This window comes from Pipistrellus kuhlii, unplaced genomic scaffold, assembly GCF_014108245.1.
Source record: "Pipistrellus kuhlii isolate mPipKuh1 unplaced genomic scaffold, mPipKuh1.p scaffold_m20_p_22, whole genome shotgun sequence".
NCBI lineage: Eukaryota > Metazoa > Chordata > Mammalia > Chiroptera > Vespertilionidae > Pipistrellus > Pipistrellus kuhlii.
In genome coordinates, this window is record NW_023425521.1 from 172,971 (window position 1) to 196,109 (window position 23,139).

Consider the following 23,139-nt stretch of genomic DNA (forward strand, 5'->3'; position numbering starts at 1 on the left):
CCTCCTTTTACAGTTAAGGAAGCTGGTCTAGGTTAGCTATGCCTCACCTTCTGGAGTCTTCCTTGTCTTGCATTTATTTCTCAGGGAAATAGACATATTAGGTTCCTAAACAGCCGGCCTTTCCTGCCCGACACAGGTTCTACTGGCCAGAGAGAAAGTACAATGGAGATTTCTAGAACTGTTTTTCCGGACTAACCTCAACTTGGGTCCATTTTGTTCCTCCAGGCTGCAGACGGGTAACTGATCCAACAAAGGAAGCCAGCGAGGGCTAAAATGGAATGAGTTTAGGATCCATATGGGAGAAAATTCCAGAGATAAGGAATTACCAAACACCTGAGTAGACAGAAGATTGGGAATGGTAGTGGAATCTCCTTTTCTATCTGTTTGGGGTTCTTTCTTTTTTTTTTTTTTTTTTTTGTAAATGTATTTTTATTGATTTTTTACAGAGAGGAAGAGAGAAGGATAGAGAGCCAGAAACATCCATGAAAGAGAAACATTGATCAGCTGCCTTTTGCACACCCCCCACTTGGGATGTGCCCGCAACCAAGGTACGTGCCCTTGACTGGAATCGAACCTGGGACCTTTCAGTCTGCAGGCCAACGCTCCATCCACTGAGCCAAACCAGTTTCGGCTAATTTGGTTTTTTTTTTTTAAGAGGCAAGGGAATTGATTGGGTGGCCTTTTCAGGTGTGTTCCTGTCCAGGGACTCTGATTGTGTTAGGTAATATAATAAAGGTAAATTCAACCCGAAAGGCTCCCCAAGCCAGTGTTAACGGGAATGAAGCTTTATGAGGGAAACTTCAGTTGAGCTTCTAGTTTCTCATTTCCTCCTCTGCCGTGCAGAAATAAGCAACATGGAGATAGAAGGCAGGCAGCTGGTGTGGCTTTTGTGGAAAGGAATGTGCTACTACAGTAGTGAGGGATGAAAGGGACTCATGACCTTCCAGAGATGGAGAAGGAAGCCGGATAGAACCAGGCAGAAGGTATTCTCGCCAAATTAAATTACGATATACTAGTGACCTGGTGCACATTAAAAAGGGGTTAACTTCAGGAAATAATTTAATATTGCTATTTGCCCTTTCTCTATAATAGAAGTGACAGAGATGAAAGAAAATTAGTAAAATGTATATGAAAACCTTCATCCTGTCAGAGTCTGGGGCACACCCTGGGACCCAGAGTCAAGTCCCTGCCCACCCACATGCACCTCAAAATCATGTGAGACCCAGACCTGGATGCCCCCTCCCCCCATTGGGCTAGATCTAGACCCAGCCAGTCCCACCCTTGTCAAGCCCAGCCAGGGAGGGGGCACAGCCTCAGGTCCCCTGGCTCGGTGCCAGGATGGGGGGCATGGCCTGAGGTCTCCCAGCCCAGACTAGGGTGGAAGGCATGCTTTAGGTCCTTCATCAAGCCCTGCCTGGTGGGGGACACAGCCTGAGGTCCCCTGTCAAGCCCCACCGGGTGGGAGGCATGGCCTGAGGCCCCCCGGCCTGGCACTGGGGCTGGGGTGCAGCCTGAGGTCCTCCAGCCTGACTCGGGTGGGGGGTGGGGTGTAGCCAAGGTCCACTGTCAAGCCCCACAGGGGTGGGGGAGGGTGTAGCCTCTGGTCCCTGCTGATTGCTTGTTAAGGCTTTTTATGAGAACTTGGCCTCAGCTGTGGGTGCAGCCATCTTTGTGACGGAGTGATGGTCAATTAGCATATCCCCTCTTTATTAGAGAGGACTAGCTTTTATTAATGGAGGAAGGGAAGGAAGATTGGTTAAAAAGAAACACAGGTGGGGGAGGTCCCCAGGTTCTTAAAAACACAACAGCCATGGTAACCACAGACAGCTCCTCACTGCTGGGCAAGTCACCACACAGCCACTTCTAAATGGAGGAGAGGGACCCCCAGGGAGAAGCCATTAACAAAGGCAAAAGACATGCAAAACAAACAAAGTCATCATGACCGGGAGAGGAGGCCAGCAGACAGTCTGGCTCTGTTCTCCCACCTCCCGCTGCAGGCCCCTCAGACAATGTAAACAGTTAATTTGTTCACCTGCAGGCTCTGGGCAAACAGAGGCCTGGTCACACCTGAGTGGGTAACTCGATTACCCCTATAATGCCAGCGTGGTAATGTACACAAATTCTATTACACGCAAACCTTGCTTTCGGGCATTTGAAATACCAATCAGGCCAATGTCCACTCCCTCCTTTGCTTCCAATTTATTCTTGGTGTGTTAGAGCTGCACGGGAATGGCGCTAGGGTGCTGGTGAATTAGGACGCTGGAAGAAATTGCTAGAAGATTGTGATCTCACTCAGCAGGGCTCCTGCAGGCCTCGGATACTCCTTTGAAAAGAGGGAGGTCTGAATTTGGTCCTGGGGCAGAGGGAACCACTGAAAGGTGCCGTGGGTCAGCCTTGGTGTTTCCTAAGGAGCTTATGGTGTGTTTAAATTGAGACAAACCTTTAGATAAACAGCAAATAATGGGTTAGTGACACAGTGGGTTTTCAATATTGCTTTATGGAATCCACAGACTCATCGATTAAAGAGCAAATTGTGCCTATTTAAAAAATGTGTTTGTAGATCTTGATTGACGAAGAGAGAGGGAGAGGGAGGAGGAAAGAGAAAGAGAGAGAGAACTTTGTAAAAACAACAAACATTTAAAAATTATTGATTTGAGAGAAACATAGACTGGGGATTAAACCCACAACCTGGGTATGTGCTTCGAATCAAACCCACCACCTTTTGGCGTACAGGATGACTCTCCATCCAGCCACACTAGCCAGGGCAAGAGAAAGAACTTTTTAATAAGTTTTTTTTTTTTTTTTTTCAGGGACCTAGTTCCTTATCCACTTATACAGACTGTGTAGTATTTCATTACAAAGATAATGCTACTGATTCCTCTGTAGCCCATCTGTTCTGACTCTTTTTCACATAGGTGATGGATCTATAATAATCTGTCCTTTTTTTCTCCCCCGATTCTTTCTTGATCAACAATATCATTTGTGAGATGCTTAGCTGGGGCCAGGGGTTAACTCTGTGACTGAGGAAGAGAATGCAGTTAGCTGGCCCTGGTGGGGTTTGAGTCACTCTCTTGGTCTTATCAGCACTTGTTCAAACCAATTGAGCTAGCGGGTTCTGACTCCTCCTTCCATACGTAATTCTATTACCGTCTTGTTTATCTATAAATGAAACAAGGCATCTGATCTAGCCAGAATGTTTTTAAGAGTATTATATGATAATAAATTATGTACATAGTAATGACCTTTTAAATATCACCAGACCCTAGAAAGATCAAATTTTGATTGGCATAGCTTTGGTATGATGTCTACCTTGTTGTATTTTTAAACTTGAAACTTGGTTCCTGGGTCTGAATTTTCAATTAAGATTTTCCCTAAGAATTATAAGTCAATGGGAATTTATGTGTGAGGTGGCCATGTAATACACACAAGTGTATGCATGTGGAATAATTCTGGTCATGGTGACTACATCATCAAGAGGGAAAAAATTAACTTTCGGTCCAAGCCCCGCCCTCTGTGTGTCTTTACCTTGCTCAGAATGCGGATGAGGTCACCCCGCTGGAAGGACAGTTCGTCTGGCTGGTCACCATGGCAATCCCACAAGCCCTGGTAATAGCTGGCATAGTCCGCTGATCAAAGAGAGGAGAAATCAAAGTTAACCAGAGAGCCCACATTTTTGCTGCAAATGGAAACCAGGGTTTTGCCCCTAGGAAACCTAGGATTCAGGGGGGCTGGGATGAGATACAGCTACATACTCCGTGGGAGAGGGAGATCATTAACTAACATTAAATATTTACCAATCACCCTTAGTCGGATGCTGTTCAATAATATGATAAATATATTCATTTATTAACAAAAGGAAACCAGGCAGGTAATTTCTCACTTGGCTTGTATGTAAGTAGCACAAAGAGATTTCCTGCTAGCTAGGCTTTCTTGATCCAGGGCGTCTACACCATCCGTGCTTCCCTTCATTATGCGTTTGAAGGAACGGGGTGAGTCCCTGACTTCCTATTTACAAGAGAGGCTGAGTCAACCAGCATGTGTCTGCATCACAGTCTCACACACTGGCCTCCTCTGTTCCAGAGGAACTCCATCCTGGACACTTCCCACCCAGGTACTCTATGAGGCCATCACCAATAAATACGGAAACAAATAGCTCCGTCTTTAAGTGGAACCAAGGGGGTGTCTCATCCATTACAACTAAATTCTGGGTGGGCTGGCCCCTTTCCAGCATCTCATTTGTAGACCCTGAACATGTCTGCCAAGATTTATCTGCAAGCCCTCAGGGGAACGGAAACCAGAGTGATCTGCATTAAAAATGAAAGCAACTCAAGACGACAAACCAAGCTTTCGAAGCAGCTGGAGAGATTTACTGAGCTTCTCAGCGAGACTAGATGGCAGTGATGCCACAGGACAGCCATCGATTCTTAACAATGAAGAATTTGTATTGATCTCCTTCTACCCGGAAAGGTTAAACACTGGAGTACAAAGTGGGAGAGGATCTGGGGATCTGAATGGCAGGAGAGCCAATACCCACTAGACCAGGGATACTGGGGCGATGCTCCCCAGATGCTGTGTATGAGCGCTTTAAGCAAAGCGCCTACCAAAGATGACATTCCTATCATTGGGAGTCAGGAGTCCTGGGTTTTAATGGAAGTTTAAGTGATTTTGGGGGACCCTCTTTTACCAGTTTCCATCGTTTCCTTCATTTGCCTTGACCCTCCCTTGAGGAGTAATGATGCTAGTCGCTGGGGGTGGGAATAGATGTGGGGCAGGGAGAGGCGGGGGGAGAGACAGAGGCCCTGGCTATGTTTCCTTTTTTTCCTGCTTGTTATTAACTTATGAGTAATTAAAAAAATAAAGGCACAGGGGAACAACATCCCTGTCTCTGGAAAAGAACTTTAGTAGGAAGCTCAAAGCACACAGAAACAGAGGTGGCATGGAGCTATTGAGTTAAGATTCGGATATTACAAACGGAAGTAAAAATGTTCACCATACAGAAACTCAGGCACGTGTCCTTGACACAGAAAATGACTTGTATTATATATGCAGTAGACAATAGAGGGCAGCAAACAAGACAGCTACGCTGGAAATAGTCTGCTACAGTTAGGAAAAGTTTTTGGAAGAAACAATACTTTGGGATACCAATGCTATTGTAAAGGACAAGGTATATATTTCTTGGATATCAGTGCATGAAATCACAGAGAAACAACAGTTCCTGAAAAGTGAGAGCAATTGGAATGGAGTTAATCACCCAGAGAGTTTGGCTAAATTTAGGGATAAAAAGTATACTGACATCAATAGAACACGGTAGAGAAAATGTATAAAAGTAGATTTTTAAAACAATGATATATCCAAATGGTAAGACTGACAACATTATCCTGGCTTTTTCTGGCCTAGCAGATGGTCACTGCAGGGTACTGCTCCCCACAGGCCTGGATGTGGGATAGTGCCTAAGACCATGAGTGCCTTTTGGATATATGTGTTAAAAAAAAAGAAAAAAAGAAGAAGATTTGATATTGAGGATATAAGGCATCTGGGGAGAACACTTATAAAAAGAACTATTCTAAAAGCACAATAGATCAGAGAAAGGAAGAGGAAAATCTCCCAAGGGAAAAAAAAAGGAATAGGAAATGCCTTCAGTTCTTTATAAGGCCAAAAGAAGAGAGAGCTCAGGAATCCAGGAGATAGGTCAGCCTCGTCCGCAAGAACTGCAATAATCAGAACCATGACCAAAAGAAAAAAAAAAAAGCTCTGAAAAATAAGAATGAAAGGCTAAACATGAGGCAGAGGTTAGACTTGCTGATTGGACAGAAGTATTCTGGCACTAAGGAAATCAGGGAGGAGGAACACCTTAACTGGACAAGATTGGACTGACTATTGCCAACTCCCTGTATGACATATGTGTGGTTTGCATTCATGCATAAGTATGTACACAACTTCCCTGCATTCATTCTTCAGCATTTAACAACCATGGGCACAGCACCTACTAAGTGCTAGGGGCCATGCTAGATGCTGGGAACCCCACATTGGCCATATTTTTGGTCCTTGCTCTCAGGCCTACCCTCCAGCTGGGGAGACAGCACTCTGAGATCAGAAATGGTGCAGCATTCTGACCACTTAATTAATTCAAAACACCCTCATCCTCATTTTGAGGACATTATTCCATCTAATTATTTTTCCCTGAGTCTGTCCATTTGGAATGAAAAACAAAAGAATAAAGCTTAATGCCAGTATTTCTCAATACCCCCCCCCCCCCCTTAAAAAAAAAAGTAACTGCACTAGATAAAGCCTGATAATTCAAAAGCAAAGCACTAATATATTCAGCATAAAACAGATAGAGGACCTAGAGCAATAATGACAACACTAATAACTAAAACAGTTATAACAATTAACAACAATTACAATGATGGAGAAGCTAATGTGTATGATCACGGCTTTTAAATTGCTAGCAGAGCTGAGGAATTTTACTAGAGAAAAATAAGGGGGGGGGGGAAGAGCATCTTATTTTCTTTATCTCATGTAAGAGAAGCTAAGCTCCAGTAAACAAAATGTTGTAGAAAAAAAAAGAGCAACAGACCAAGTTAAAAAAAATATTGTTTTTTCCCCCTCTCCCTTTTCTAGGTAGTTACTGCAAAGCATTTGTCATTTCACACCAAGTTCTTTATAGCCAGTGATGGTAAGTTCTCCGGCAATGGAAATGAGCCTCTGTGATGAGGAGAGTTCAAAGGTGAAAGGACCAGGACACCTCTCTGCCTCCAGCCTTCCTTAGGGACAACAGGATGTGACTTCCAGAGTTCATCGGTTACCTTGGGCTTTTGTTTGGGGACATTGGGCAGTTCCAGAACTCAAGCTGTGACCAAGAGAAAGGGGCTCAAGGCAGGTCAGCGCGTGTCTACATTGTCTGGATGAGCAAAAGGACTGTGCCAACAAGGCCTGGCATTGGGTACCACTACATAACGAATTATAGAAAAGAGAAAGAGAACGAGAAGACACTTAAAGCCAGTCTTTGCTAGAGCCTGGGTTGGTAGGACTTGGACAAAGAAGGCCAAAGCAGTGGCCGTTGTAAAGGACTTGAAAAGGCCACTGTGTTCAGTCCATCAAAGTAGTCTCAGTCTGATACCACATTAACTAATTCGGAAGGAAACGCATAAAAAAAATGTGCCAAGCTCATTGACTATGATGTCAGAACAGGAAGAGCAATACCGTTTGCTTAGTTTTGTAGCTCTTTTTTTCTGCTGACATTCTATTTTTAAAAAAATATATTTTATTGATTTTTTTACAGAGAAGAAGGGAGAGGGATAGAGAGTTAGAAACATCGATGAGAGAGAGACATCGATCAGCCACCTCCTGCACACCCCCTACTGGGGATATGCCCGCAACCAAGGTACATGCCCTTGACCGGAATCGAACCCGGGACCTTTCAGTCCCCGACGCTCTGTTCATTGAGCCAAACCGGTTTTGGCAGTTTTGTAGCTCTTTAATCTTTACTTTTGAAGTTATGATCCTTAATGTTATAACTATGATCTTGAAGTGAAAACACACGCAGATCTAGATTCTCATCTCCCGTGCTCCTTTTATTGGGCCAGAATTGTAGCTGGCTGATAATTAACTCATGTTTGGTCTTGGGAAATAAGTTTCAAAAAGTAAATGCTGCAAATACCTCTGTGGCTTCCCTCTGGTTTTTTGTGTGTGTAATAGTTCACCCCATTGGTGGGCACCAAAGTGGCCAGAATGCCTCAGGGATGGAATGCTCATCAGCGACCATTTTCCTTCGCTGCAGAGACTACTAAACATGGGCTCCTTTTTGGCTGAGTTCACCCACAATTTCAGAGTGAAAATAGACTGTTTCAAGATCTCCCCTGGTCAGAGGTTAGATGCATCTAAGGATGATTTGCGTCACAGTCTCTGCTTTTTATTTATTTATTTATTAATTATTATTATTATTATTATTATTATTATTATTATTATTACTAGAGGCCTGGTGCATGAAATTCATGCATGGGTAGGGTCCCTAGGCTAGCCAGGGATCAGGGCTGATTGGGGCCTTCCAGCTGCTGGCCAAAGCCCTCCTTCCCAGGCTGTTGTCTGCTGGCCAGGGCCTTCCTTCATCTGCACTGCCCCCTCGTGGTCAGTGCATGTTATAATGAGAGACTGAACTCCTGGTCTCCTGGTCAAACTCCCAAGGGAAAAATTTGCACAGTAGGCTTTTATATATATAGATTTTTGTTAATCCTCACCCGAGGATATTTTTCCATTGATTTTTAGGGAGAGTGAAAAAGAGAGGGAAAGATTGAGAGAAACAACGATGTGGGAGAAATACATCAATTGGTTGCCTCCTGTACGAGCCCAGACCAGGGCCCAGGCCGGGGAGGAGCCTACAACCGACCGGAATTGAACCCGGGACCCTCTGGTCTGTAGGCCGACCACTTAGCCAAACCGGCTAGGGTTCCATCCCTGATTTTATTTGGCATGGCATACCCAAGCAAACGGCCAGTAGTTTTCATATAAACAGCACAGAAGGAGCTTTATTTTTGGTTACCTGGACATTGCCTTCTCCTGATAGGAAAGGGAGATAAATTCATCACCGAAGACACTTAGTGTTAGCCTGTTAGGCTGATGGGTTAGAATTCAGTGAACATCAGAGGTGTTGAAGAGTCACTCATTAAAATAACCCTGTTACTAACAGTCATGCTGTAAACCAAGCTCTTTATAGATTGGACAATCAATACGACAGGGCTGTGATAGATTTTCTAGGTAACAGAATAAAATAAAAGAAATTACATCTTACGGGGTCATTAACACCCAATAAGGATAAACTGAATTCCTTTTCCCCTCCTCTTCTGATACGATCTCACTGGCTTTAAAAATGTTAGCAATTCCTTTAGGGGAAAGTGCAGCATTGAGTGGGGGGAGGGTCGGAGGGGTGAAAGGAGTATTCCTGGAATGGTAGAGAAAACGGATTTTAAAGGTAACCCTGCTAACCACAGGATCTTTTTTTCTTTTTTTGTTTTTGTTTTTAAAATATATTTTATTGATTTTACATAGAGAGGAATTGAGAGGGAAAGAGAGTTAGAAACGTCGATGAGAGAGAAACATCGACCAGCTGCCTCTTGCACACCCCCTTCTGGGGATGTGCCCGCAACCAAGGTACATGCCCTTGACCAGAGTCGAACCCGGGACCTTTCAGTCCGCAGGCTGACGCTCTATCCACTGAGCCAAACCGGTTTTGGCCACAGTACCTTTTAAGAGAAAAGACTCCCCCCCCCCCCCAAAAAAAAAAAAGGCATGTGTCACCTGAGATGTAGCATGTAAAAACTATATGAGCCAAACGTGTGTAGTTTGTCTGTTACACAGGAATTCACATTGTCATAGAGTTTCCGTGCCTTTTGCAGGCTTCCTGTGGGGCTGCCTCCCCTTCCTCCGGACCTTCATATTTAACTGTTACAACACTAAGCGGTGACATTTGGATGTTACATATGTGTTGCTGCTGCTATAGCTCCTTGGGAGAAAAGGCACTATATAAACTTAATAAATAAATAAGTAAACACCAATAATAAAAATTCCCGCCTCAGATTCTGCAGAGCGCGCGGAAAGTCCTCCCCTGCTGTTGTTTTTTTAAATCACCAACTCACCCATCATTATAACTGGTGGGAAGGATAAACCACAGAAACATATTCAGAGCTCACTGCACGTGAACAGCATCTATTTTGATTAGGCAGGAAGCATGAAGCACAAAAGGGTTTTCTTTTTTAATATAACGCAAAAATCCTACTTGAATTATAGCTACTGAAACAGGAAATACATCCCCCTCACACCCCCCTGTGCTGCCCCCCATCCCCTGCCACCCAGATAGAACCTTATAAAGAGAGGCAGAAGGAGGAAGCGAGATGGAGGAGGAGTCTGAAACGGAATTTTTAGACTTTTGCCAGAAGCCTGCTGCTTCCGGAATGGAGTTTACTATCCAGTTGGCCATGGGAAGCTTCCTGGTCTCCCACCCTCGCCGTCCCCATGAACTGTTTCCTCCCTGCTCCGGGGATGGAAACTAGAGGAGAAAAGGCATCCGTGGGGCCTGGGCTGGTCAGGAAACAGATTTTCGGTGGGAAGTCTGGACGCCAAGTGGAAAACAGTAGGGGGATAGGTTTCAGAATGGACTCAGCCACTTGTGCTTACAGGCATCTTCAAACTATGGCCCCCGGGCCACATGCGGCCTGCAGAGGAGTCTGATCCGGCCCGCCAGGTTTTTTGGGCAGTGAGCGCAGCCGAGGTGTTACAGTAGGAATTAGTAGTTCATATAGTCCGGCCCTCCAGCTCTCTGAGGGACCGTGATCTGGCCCCCACTTTAAAAAGTTTGAGGACCCCTGGGAGGTCCTGACTTGAAGCTACACTAACCCTCCTGCATCAGACTGGCCCCTGTTCTTTCTTTCTCTCCTGCTTTGCACATGACTCTTTCTGTCTCTTCTCCCCCCTTGGGAGAAGCTGGGTATTTATGAAGTTGGGTCCTCCACCAAACCTGTGACATGTTCGCTTTCTGTGGGGAATGAACCAAAAAAAGGGGTTTTGTTGAATGGATAACGAAAAGAGAAGAAAAGGCGCAAGGAAAGGCATAGAGAAGAGAAAGAGGGGGGAAAAATTGGAACAGAGAATTGGAGAGGGAGCAGGGAAGGGAAGAGGAAAAGAATTCCTAGGCTGAAGACTCATAGAATCTCTAAGAAAAAAAAAAAAAAAAAAAATCAGCCACCGTTGAGGCTCTGCTGGTGGAATGAAATGTCCTTGCAGCACACATCCCTTCGCTGACGATGACAGAAGAGGTCCTCCGTCCACTTAAGGCGGCTTCCGAGGGGCACCTGACCTTCGGAAGGATGGACTCACTAACAGCCTGAAGCACGGTTAACAGCCCGAGATGAAGAAGATGCGATTTTGTATTCAACAAACCTATTACATATTCATTTCCCAATGTGCCTGGAATCTAACTGGGCCATCAGGAGTCAGCATCACCGAGCAATCCTATCCTTCAGCCCCCGCTCACTCCTCAGGCCTGACACATTCCCATTCCCCTCTGAACCTGCAATCTCCGGGCTCTCAGAGAGGGAACATTTCCATTCTTTCTATTCTCAATCCTCTGATTTCTTCCAGATGAGGCAATTCTATTTCCCCTGGACTGACTTCAGAAATACTGATAGGAAAAAAAGTAAATATCTGACTTGGCTTCCTCCTTCTCTAGGATAAATCCTGTCCTGGGAACATTAATTAAAACGAGTGGGGTGGCGGCTTTTAGAGTAAGGTATTTCCTCTCCAGTCATCTTAGTTGGGCCATTTGAGGTCGACACCCCAGAACCTTCTTAATGAGTGAGTCCTGGAATATCAGGACGGTGCTCCCTCCGGCCGGGAGCCCCAGTGTCCTCCGACCCAGGCCTATACATGTGCGAAGCTCTCATACCTCTTTTTTGTCCAGTGCCACTCTCCTCCTCTTCTAGATCGAGCTCGTCATCTGAGGGGAGACACAGCGTCAGCATTAGCAGTGAATGGTCCATAGTCTTGGGCTTTTTATACCTCCTAACTCTCTTCCTAAGGGAATAATTGCCATGTTCTTTCTTTTCTTTTTTCCTCTTTTTTTCTTTTTTTATCCCCTCTTATCTTCAAATAGGCCCTCTCCTTCTCTCCTCCCTGTTCATTCATTCACAAACATTTTAAAGTGCTTACGATGTGCAAGGCACTGCACTAGGAACTGGACAAGCCCGGCAGGCCCTGCCCTCGGGAGCTTGCCATCCATTGGATTATCTAGTGGATCCTGGTCCTTTTCCCAAAATCCCGGTCCTTTTCCTAAATCCCGGTCCTTTTCCTAAAATCCCATTTCTTCTCCCCTTCTGGAATTCTCTTCAAAATGTAGTATCTCCATGTGAATGTCTAGACTTAGTGTGTGTGTGTGTGTGTGTGTGTGTGTGTGAAAGCGTGTGAAGCTGAGCACGTGTTTAAAACCTCCTTCATGTTAATAATTAGTCCTTCATGTATCAGGCTTCGTTCAGCTGTAACAAAAGCTGGCCGTGTACATACAGTTATGTTCCTAGTGTTATCTTTTTTTATTCAGCCTGCCTTGTTCACTAGAGTGTACGTTCCTGAGGGCAGCTGGAAAGGTCTTCTAGTGAACTGCTGCAGGTACCCAACGGGTTCTAAGTCAGCACTACTGTCTAAGTCCAGTCAAGTGTTTCTGTGGTCAAAGTCACAACATGATCGGCCTGTATTTCTTACCCTCATTAACCTGTTTCATCTCAGACTTCATACTCCCTGATCACATTGGGCCTTTTTATTTATTTATTTTTATTTATTTTTATTTTATTTTATTTTTTTAAAATATATTTTATTGATTTTTTACAGAGAGGAAGGGAGAGAGATAGAGAGCCAGAAATGTCGATGAGAGAGAAACATCAACCAGCTGCCTCCCGCACACCCCCCATCGGGGATGTGCCCGCAACCAATGTACATGCCCTTGACCGGAATCGAACCTGGGACCTTTCAGTCCGCAGACCGACGCTCTACCACTGAGCCAAACCGGCTTCGGCACATTGGGCCTTTTTAAAGAAAGCATGAGTCCTTACACTCACATACACACACACACACACACACACACACACACACTCTCATACACACACATTCACACACACACACACTCACACACACATATACACACACACACACACACACACACACTCTGAATGGGGCATAGTAAGTAGCATTTTGAGGGCTGAACACTTAAGTTTCTTCTGTCTACACTTCCTTTCCTTTCTCCTCCTGGGTCTTAGGGCACTTACCTCTCTCGCTTCCCCATAATTATGCCATTGAATGGAACTTTTTGAGGAGATGGCTTTTTAAAAATATAAGGTTCATATAGGGCAATATGAATTCTGACATGCCAGACTGGGGGAAATAAACTCTAAGCTCATAAGTAAGAAGAAACAGCATAAACATATTTTAGACCATTAAAGAAATAGTTGATCTCACATACAGAATGATAGAATTTCCTGGCAAAAATAAAAAAAAGGAAGGGATTGATACTCTGGAGAAATAAGTCACCAGTTATTAAGGCAAAAAAAATAGTATGTGTGTGTGTATATATATATATATATATATATATATATATATATATATATATATATATATTTACCCTACAAGATACTTTGACTCCATTCTCCTTATCTGCATGTATGACTGAGCAGCAGAGAATTTCCTAGTGCCACCTGTGGTGCTCCCCGCTCCGCGCCATTAGGAATAAAGATGTGAGATATCGGAAGAGTGAAATCAAATATCATAAACAGATCGTGACAGAATAAGTCTCGTCAAGCATCATTCTTTGCACACCGTCTTACTTCTTGCCCACGTCCTTTCTTCTCTGCTAGGATGCTCTTCCTCTTGGACATGGGACTAATCTCACAGGACTGAAAACGACGCTTAGCAGAGGAGCTGGCACGCCCTCGGTGTTAGAGATACGCAATAATTGGGATAGAGAACAGCTCTTTTGCTGCTCTCAGGCAACTCAGTCATGAAGCTCAATAATCTGCTGTGCTGAGACGCTTTTGCAGTGGAGAGCGTTTCCACTACCTCTGCTCTCTGCGCGCAGATGTCTCTTCCTCCCAATTCTAATCAATGTAAATTGGGTCAGGTCTCCGCTGTGAATTACAAATTGGATCCGAAGTTGGAGGGTCACCGTGCCTGCTCCTCCACCTCCTTCCCACCACCATTAGATGGGAAGCTGCACCGAAGATCTTTTCTAAATAAATCAGACTTTATTGTAAAACGCGGCCACTGACGAGACATAACCTCATTAGCATTGATTTTAAAATAAATTATTGAAAGTGGCTTGCCTGCTCTTTGCATTTGTAAAAGAGGAGAATGTAAATGTATTTTGCAATGATAAAAATGAAAACTAAGATGTGATTCCTCCTTTATCCTTTCAGGCAACGGCACTTAATCTAGTCATGAAACAAGAACGGGAAGAATAAAAATCTGTTCTGCGCGGTTCACTCCCAGACCGAATATTCTGATTCCCATTGTGCCCGTGGCGTCACGGAGAAGGAAAGCAGGATGCTGGCCGTAATCTCACAGCGCTATGCTCTGCAGGGATGGGTGTGAACATGGAAGCTCCCGTCCCCACATCTGTCCTACCTAACGCTGTCCTTCCCAGCTGGCTGAAAGTGGACCAAGCCAAGAAGCCCAGCCGTTGATGTGAGAAGCTGGGTGCTGTGTCTCTGGCTTTTTAAGCGAGTTTGGGGTCCCATCCCCCGGAGAAGGAACGTGCCCTCCACAGCTGGTAGTGAAGGTCACCCCTTCTAGCACCTTCCCAGCTTCAGAGGGAACCATATAAACCGAGGGGCCTACATTTCATCTCACATCCTTCAACAAAATCAAATTTCGAGCTCCAAAACCAAGAAAACCGATTCTATGGCAGCAGGATCACGTGCCCACAGAGGAGGGTGGGGTTAAACAGCCCAATGTCTCATTTTTATTCACCTGTAAGGTGAGGTTTTCATTTAAAAGATATTATTAAAAACATTTTTTTTAGGCTAAAGAGCTTATTGTGCTTCTTTAGAAGAAGACTATTGGGCATGTTAGCATGACATCTACGGAAATACCTCTTCATTTAAGAGAGGATTAAAATGTATGCGCTAGCTCAACTTGCAACAGTGGTAGATTATACTGGTCCTTGCTCTTAACGGGGCATAGGGGACCCCAGTGTGACAGAGGTTTCAAACAAATGAACCTCCAAAGATTACCGTCCACTTATAACATCAAATGCTCTGCTTGATCCCCAAATATCTCATCTCAACTGGGAAAAGAGTTGAGGAAGGTTCTGTTAACTGTGTGAGCGGGTACGAGGACCACGGGGCACCGCAAATGAGCACCAGCATCCGGGGAGTTGGTTTCCATCAGCGCTCTTGGCACAAAGTCAGGGGCGCTAATGAGAGGCTGAGGGGAGCAGGACGCGGAGCCGCTGGGGAGGCGCAGAGAGGAGAGAGGAGCCAGCTTCCCTGGACACCCGGCTCCTTTCGGAAGTGCTGCCGAGGGGAAAAAACATTCAAAAAACGACCAGCTCAGAAAGAGGGAGGCCGTTTCCCCCCACACAGAGCCGAGTGGCAGACGCTTAAAACACGCCAAACACTATCAAGGAGCATCCAGAGGTCCAGGTGCTCCGGTGACAGATGCAACAGACACGCAGCCAGACTCGAAGCGCAAAGCGAACACGCAGAAGAGCAGAGACGAGAGCCGCTCCTCCGCACGCACATCCGTGTTAGAAATCCGAGGAGGCCACTGCGCCTGTTAGACAACGCGGGAAATGCGAGCGAGGCGCGAATCCCCCGTTTCATTCTCTGGTGTGTGTTTGGCCATCGCAACGGGTTACCTTACTAAGGTGTCTGCATCCCGTCTCTGTGTTACGGTCTTGATGGACACGATATGAAACTCGATTTTCTGCTAACTGCAATACCTGGAATGCTTTGAACTCAATTTCAACACGTAAAAACTGAGCACCTACTAATTGGGGGAAGAGAGACGGGAATACAGATCCCCAGGGTGCGGGCTAAAACAGAACTCCATTCCAGCTGGGCCGCCGAGGAGACACAGTGGAGCCCGCTGTGCAGGACTCCATCAGCGGAGATCCAAGGGGGGTTAGTCTGGCGAGAAGCAATCAGCACGATTCTGGTTTGGGTGCTGGCCAATCAGCACTGTGTGGCCAGGACCCTGTGCGCTTGGGAGTGACAGGGAAGAGGCCAGGGAGCTCAGGGGGAGCTTGATGCTGGTGCTGACTCTTCTTGGATGTCTCCCCTCCCCCCCCTCCCCCCCCCCCCCCCCGCCCCTCCATCCAGTGCTGCTTTGCTATGAAACTGGAATTCACTTTCTTCCTAATTTTTGTATTTTTGGTGGCCTGCCTCTTTCTTTCGTTAGACCTCCCAGGATCATGGTTTCTCCCCTTCCTGTGGGTTTGGACAGCTGTACAGGGGGAAACATAATTCCACAGAATGCTTGTTTCCATTAGAGTCAAATTAAAAAAACAAAAAAACAAAACCCACCCAAACCCAGTGCTATGCTTTATTCTAACGCAATCCGGTTTCCGAGTCTGTAATAACCCTCCGGGGCGGTGCAGGCGGCACTGGAATGCACACAGACATTCCCAGGGAAGGCTCTTTGTCTCCCTCTCTGTTTGCTCCCCTGAAACCTCTCCAGAGAACACGGCCGGATTCTGTTGCCACCGCAGCTGCGGCAAGGCCCTCGTTATAGCTCTTCCGCGGTCTCGGCGCCTTGCTGGATTCTGGCATCGAGGCCCCAGACAGAGAGAAACCTGATAAAAGCTGTCCTTTTATGGAATCTCAAATCAGGAAACTGGGCCTGTGCTAGCCTGAAAAATAATTTCAGGGAGGGGTGAGAGAGGGCTCGGGAAAAACCAGCCATTTCCCACATATTGCTTTAGCATTTCTTTGTGGCAGTTCCCTGCAGTTTAATCGACTGCAAATGAGATCTTAAAAATCAAGGGCCCCCATATGCTCAACATGGATGTTCAGAAATCCCGCCGGATACCAACCTGGAAGCCATACGATCCAGGAGGAGCGTTTCTGTGGGGTTGGCTGCAAACCTCAAGTGCTCTGGTTTTCTCTTGTGGGAAGGAGGTAGCGTACCACGTGGCAAACGCTACTCATCCCCCGATGAATGTGATGGAGAGCACGTCCCCGGAGGACCCATTTGCTATTTTGATTAGGAATACGTATTTTTTTTGTATCGGCTTGGTATAGGTCACAGGCGCTTTTCTTTCTCCCTGGAAAACCAGCCACGGAGGGAGAATCTCACTTCCAAGGCCTCCCACATGGAGACCGGGAGGCTTGTGGGAGGCCCCATCCCAAAGAGGCAGGAGACAGCGCCATCAATGCCAAAGCGTCTCCACAAAGCTCACTGACTTATTACAATGAAACGAACGTGAGCTGTCCAAGCCACTGACTCTGGATGGTGTGCGACGTTAGCATGACCCAGCGTTACCGTCGCTGTCCCTCCACCCAGCCCCCGTCCTCGCAGTAAAGCCGGGCCTGAGCGGAAGGTGTGCGCCACATTCCACCTGCTGAGGGTTTTCCCTTTCACCTGCTTCCTACCCAGCGCTGGAAATGTCCGACGGGGACTGGCTCAGGTCTGGTTGGTGGCGGTGGGGCACTAGCCACCCTCCAACTCTTCAAGGAAGAAACGCTTCCTGTTGACTAGTAACCACCGCCAGATTCACAATACGCAGCTTTTACTGAGTGCTCGCTGTATGCCAGGGCCCTGCTCTCAGGGTTGTCCTGTGCACGCATTGGTTCTAGACTTCTCATATCATCCTTCTTTGACGGCTACTATTGCCATCCCTGTTCCACATGTGGGAAGGTCACCCAGGGAAAGGGCAAAGCGCTTGCTGAAGGCCTCACAGCTGGCAGGTGGCAGAGCAGGTCCAACCTGACTTAGAGCCAGTACTTTGGTCTGAGATTCCATGCTGCCTCTCTCATGCTGCTGCTTGGTAGGTGGTCTTGGAGATGCCGGCAGAGGGGAGACCATGTGAGGCCCCTCACATCCCCTCTTCAGTTCCTCTAGGACTGCAAAACGAATAACAATTTCAGAAGCAACAATCTGAGTGGGGTAGATGGGAGACTTACGGCGGAAATATTCCTATTATAGTTAAACTAGAGGCCCGATGCATGAGGATTTGTGCAAGAATGGGCCTTCCTCCCCCTGGCTGCTGCCACCGCCTTCACTCTGGCTGGAGCGGCCTTTTGCTCCAGCCCAGAGCTACCTTCCCACCTTCCCACGCTGCCCAGAGACAGTGCAGTGCCCGTCTACCTTCCATCTTTGCTGGGTTAATTTGCATACTCACTCCTGATTGGCTGGTGGGTGTCGGGAAGGTACGGTCAACTTGCATCTTATTCTTTTATTAGTGTACCATATTTTCTTGTGTATAAGACGACTTTTGAAATGAAAGAAAGTCAACCGAAAATCGGGGGCAAAAGACCAAAATTGCACAAAAATTACCTGCAGATCTTGACGGCAAAGTAAGTCTTTTCTTTGAAGTGGGGGGTAGTCTTATACAGCGAATATAGGCCTAAACCTATGTTTTAACTGTAAAATTAGAGGGTCGTCTTATACGCCGGAAAATACGGGTAGATGCCAAAATATTTTCAGCTCTAATGCTATCTCTGAAAATGGTGATGGATAGAAAGAGGCTTTTGGGAAAGAACCTGTTTGTTGCATACAGCGCTGTCCTTCGGAAACGTATAAACAAGTTTGTAGGGAGCAGCTAGGGTAAGCCTCGGGCTGACCTCTGCCAGGGCCATAAACAAGTCCCAGCCTGGAGGGCAGAGCTCTCTTAGCATAATTAAACCTGACCTTGTAGCCCACCCTAATTCCTTCCTAAGTAGCTAATGGTCTGTGGGAGGTGCAGCAAGTGTTGCCAAAACAAGAACCTTCGTACACATGTTAATCTACCCTTGTCTTAATCAGACTATACAATAAAGCACAGGCTTGCAGGCTGGGTCTTCTGTGTCCTCATCCAGGCCTGGGAGATCCGCAGAGCCCCAGCTGGATTCTCTCTGTCTGTCTCCTTTAGTCTGCCACCGCCCCTCCTCAGGCTCACCCTGGGCCATGCTGGCGTGTTCCTCACCCACAGAAAGAGACCCTGGCTCTCCTACAGTGCAGCTGCCCTCGCTCCCGAGGGACAGACAGTTGTGAGCAGAGGGGAAGTGACTTTTCTTGAGCAAGCAGACCAGGCTCCATGCCCTTGGAGTCCATGCCAACATCCAGACTGGTGCAATTTTGGGGGGAAGGCCCTGATAGTGTGGGCAGTGCCATACTGGCGAAGAGTAGGCATTTCAAAGGCAGGGGAAGGATGATGATTAAGAAGTCAATCATGCATTCATGGACCCACCTGGGGTAATGTGATGATCCAAAACTCATCTTATTTTCTGAGGTTTCTGTCCCTTAACTCTTCTTGGCTCCCCCACTCTGAACATCAGCCCCCTCCTCCCTGGCTCCTTTGAGAGCCAAACGGGGTGCGTGAAAAGGCCCTCCTCCGCTCCCCGAAGGCTGAGTGACTCAGGGAGTTTTCCCAGAGCAGTCTTCCATCGCTGTCACCCGGATATTTCCCCGAGCCCGGGCGGGAGTGAGTGGGAAATGAGCTCACGAGGAAGACGCTGGCCAAGTTGGGGAGTACATCTCCTTTTAGGGAGCGCTGTGAATTAGATCCATCTCTGCACCCTGCTGTTGCGATGGAGCAGACTGTGAAAGGGAAGATTCTCAGAGGAGCTGTGTTTTAATGTAGCAATTTGATTCAATTTTCCACTCTATAAAATTACCCATCACTGCTCGTTGCTTTCTAACAGACACCTTCACTCTTAATTTAACAATCCTATCGAATTCTGCCAGGGAAATTGGAAAAATTTATCACCTGTGAAATTTTATTTTCCTTTGGTTGTATCTGTTTTTGTAAAACTTCATTAACGACGATGACTTGCTGAGGAAATTATCATTTTTTTTTTTTTTAACTTCAGACACAAGAAATGGCTCGACCTCCACCAAGATATCATTTGCATAATAAAACACAACACAAGGGCTGGGGAAGCTGGGACCGGCAGAGGCTGGAAGTGCTAGGAGAAGAAGGGAGACTTGGCTTGGTGGCTGGCGGATGGGTGGATGGGTGGGTGGGTGAGGTCCCAGCAAGGAAAAAATCTGTGGCCACAGCCCTGGTCCTTGACTCAGGAAGCAATGACGTGGCTTCTCCCCCAGGGGAGAGACAAATGCAGCATCGACAGGGTTAGACCCTCTTCTTAGGAAGCTCCGAAACACAAGCTGCTTACTCGATGCTTTTTAGCAACCAGCCCTGTCTTCAGGGGATCCAGACTCACCTTATTTCCCAAGTTTATCTGGGATTGGAGTTTAAATTGTTATAAATTTAGGCTTAACTTGAAATTCTCAGCAGAGCCTGGCAAATTTCCACAGGAGCCATCTTTCTGAATGGACTTGAAGATTTAGCATTCCTGCAGCCTAACTACCTCACAATTAAAAGGCTCAGGCTCCGGTTTTCTACAGTCTGACCCCCACTGTGCTCCGCACTGTTCAACAGCTGCCGTTATCCCCACAAGAAGGGGCTCTGCAGACGCAGTGATGACTGTACGTTTTCTGAGATGCCAGTTATGGCGCCTTTGGCAAGGAGGAAATATGTGCAGAGGACCTGCTGTAATGGTGGGCAGGGGGAACACATTAGGGTTATTTGTGAGAGGCACAGTTGGACTCCCGCTATATCTGCACTAAGTAACAAGGAGCTGTGCTCCATCAGGGCTTTCCTGGGTTACAGAAGAGGTTTGTCAGCATTTATCTATAGGCCTTCAGACTTCTATTCTATCCATCACTTGGAGGTAACTTTCCATTATCCTCACAGTTCTCACAGCAAAGAAGTTGAAACAAGAGAGTTTTGATGATCCACCCCCAAATTCACAGGGAACCAATGAAACCCAACATAAATACTCTTAACTCTTTTGCTTTGTTGACATAGGTAATGCATTCCTGCATGTGGTTCAGATGAAAGACCCTCCCTGGTCAATTCATCTTGCTACCAGAGCAAGGGAGAGCTTCTAATCACGGGAGCTTCCCTACATGCTCTCCTTTAGAGATTTGGCTTCATCTGGAGTTTCCAGAGTTACATTCTTCTACCAGGTTGAGAGTTTCTGAAGCTCGAGGAAGATAACTAGAAGATGACATTTCTCACCTGGTAAGACTTCGTAAATATCTTCTTCTTCTTTCTCCTCTGAGGGCTGTTTTAGTCCTAGACTCCCAGGCAAGATGATGGGTCTGCGCTGGGAACCAGAATTTTGGGAGTCAAGGCCATCGATGTCATCATACATCTCCCCATCTTCCTCCTCTTCCTCTTCCTCCTCTTCACATGGAATGGTTAAGGAACTCAGATCTGCCAAAGTAAAGATGAGAATGAATCAAGATAGGGAGAAAAGGAAAAGAATAAGGCAGGGGAGGAAAGAGGGAGGAGGAGAAGGAGGGTTGAGAATAAAACATGTCAAAAGAAAATGAAACGCCAGGTTAAGTGCTATTATTTCTAATGTGGGCCTTGGTGGCAGGAAATCTACAGAAAAGGCCAGACTAGCACTGCGTCAGGTTTAAACCATCAACATAAATCCTCCCTTGCAATAAAACTTGATCAGGACGAAGCGGCCCTGGGAAGTATGGGTGTGCGAAGGAGCGCGCGAGATAAAGGGAAGAAAATAGGCCAGGAGAGGAGATGCCCGCACGTCCCCGCACTGCTCCTCAAGGAGAAAACCGGAAGTGTGAGTGATGGCCTGTGGACCACCAGGGCCCACGGCGCTGTGGGAACCATGGCGGCGTCCGTAGGGCATCTGAGCTGTCAGAAGCTCATCTCTCCCAAGATCTCCTTGCAGAACGTCAGACAAGTTTACTAACAGAGGGGCACAAGAGGAAGAGGAAGGGAAAGCGGGATATGGAAAAAATATAACAGCAACACAAGACGGAGTGGAATGGCTTAGTGAGTGGTTACCATGTCCGTTTGCAACAGTACAGCCTGGCTGACCTTAAAGTGGGTCACCGCATAGAAGATGGTGAGCCATTACAGCACTGGGGAGCCCAGGGCAGTGGCGGGAGATTGGCTTTTTATTTTAATAGGGAACTGGGAAGGTTCGTTCTCCGATGTGCAGTACAGAGTGCTCTGTGAAACCCTGCTGAGGGACCTCTGCAGGATGGGCGAGTGCAGGCGGGGTACTCTAGGGAAGGGAAGGATGGAGAGACATCCGATGTTCATTTCAAAACACAATAACACTGTTTGGCTTGGGTAGGCTTTTAATAAAGATTCTGAAACGATTTCCCTCTGAATTCTGGTGCCACCTCACATGAGGAAAGGGATCGAAGATGCATTTGTGGCTTAAACCATATGTTATTATTTTGTTTGTTTTTAAAATAAAATGGAATGAATAATTTCTTCAATGTGGAATTCTGAAAGTACCACAGGGTACAGCTCAATAAAGCCGCTTTGAGTTTTATTGAGGTTTCCACACTTAGGGGTATATTACATGCATAAATCTAAGGCACCTAGATGAGAGTGTACCCTGTAGTCTCGCCATCAATGCTCATGTTTGCCTGGTTCCAGTCTATTATACGTGATGCTCTTGGTAGAGGCAATGGTTTGTTTTTGTGATAGAAAAAGCATAAACTGAGTAAAATAGGCAATTCTCGTAATTAAAGCTCTGGTGCTTCCTTCTTTTTATAAAATCTTATAGCAGATTAAAAAAAAAACCCACAGAGATGAAAGGCCTGATGCTTTTAGGTTGACGTACTTCTCCCTAGGTGGTGGGCCACATGCGAAGTTGATGTTTTTGTCTTTCTGTGGAGTTGGGGTCCTGCCATGAGGTACGCCATTATGAGGGTCATCTGAAGGTTGGCTACTTCTACCTGCCAGGCCACTCCCAGACAAGGCTTCCCAGGCCACGGTCATTGCTGTGCCTGCAGGCTGACCAGCACAGGGTACTCTAAGAGCAGCCATTTAACATCTCCAGGCAGGACTCTTCCAATCATAAAGCAAGGAGCATTTCACTGTGGGTTGGAAGTAACAATTTGTTTTGAATGTCCAATGTTGTTGAAGGCCACCTAGTTGAGTGTAGGTTTTTTACTTCCTCCTAAGACCAAAACAAGAGGGTTTGGGATCAAATTGCATCTAGATGACTTAAGTTTGATATCATGAACTATGAAATTGAGCTGAGCTGGTGATCAAAATCTCCTTTCCTAGTGATTATGAATATGACACACTTGTCTATAGGTAGGTGGATGAGCTAGAAAGATCTCAGCAGTCCTCTCCAGGTTTCTTTTATTTTCTCATTTATGTAGGGCTCCATTTGTTATTATAATGTGAAGGATGTGGTAGGGAGGGTAAAAAGGGGGAACAGGTAGAAAGAAACACACATTGAAGCCTGTGGATTATATTTGTGCCATAGAACTCCAACTGCAAAACCCACTCAAGTATTGTTTCTATAATAATGATACTTACCCTTTAGCAAGAAACTTATTTGATCCACCCAGTCTCTGGCTTCAGCAGGATTAGTAGCTGTAAACTAGAGAAAAATTAGTGAG

General features: G+C 46.2%; 1 protein-coding gene across 2 annotated transcripts in view; it reads right to left on the bottom strand.

The window, feature by feature from the left end:
- SKAP1 (src kinase associated phosphoprotein 1) overlaps positions 1-23,139 on the bottom strand; it is a 253,543-nt gene that overhangs the window by 19,249 nt on the left and 211,155 nt on the right. For both annotated transcript variants that reach the window (XM_036451284.2, XM_036451283.2), the window contains 4 exons: positions 23,057-23,120; positions 20,759-20,956; positions 11,438-11,488; positions 3,526-3,626 (listed from right to left, as the gene is read on the bottom strand). In XM_036451284.2, coding sequence (XP_036307177.1) covers positions 3,526-3,626; positions 11,438-11,488; positions 20,759-20,956; positions 23,057-23,120 — 414 coding nt within the window. The remainder of the gene's footprint in view (positions 1-3,525; positions 3,627-11,437; positions 11,489-20,758; positions 20,957-23,056; positions 23,121-23,139) is intronic.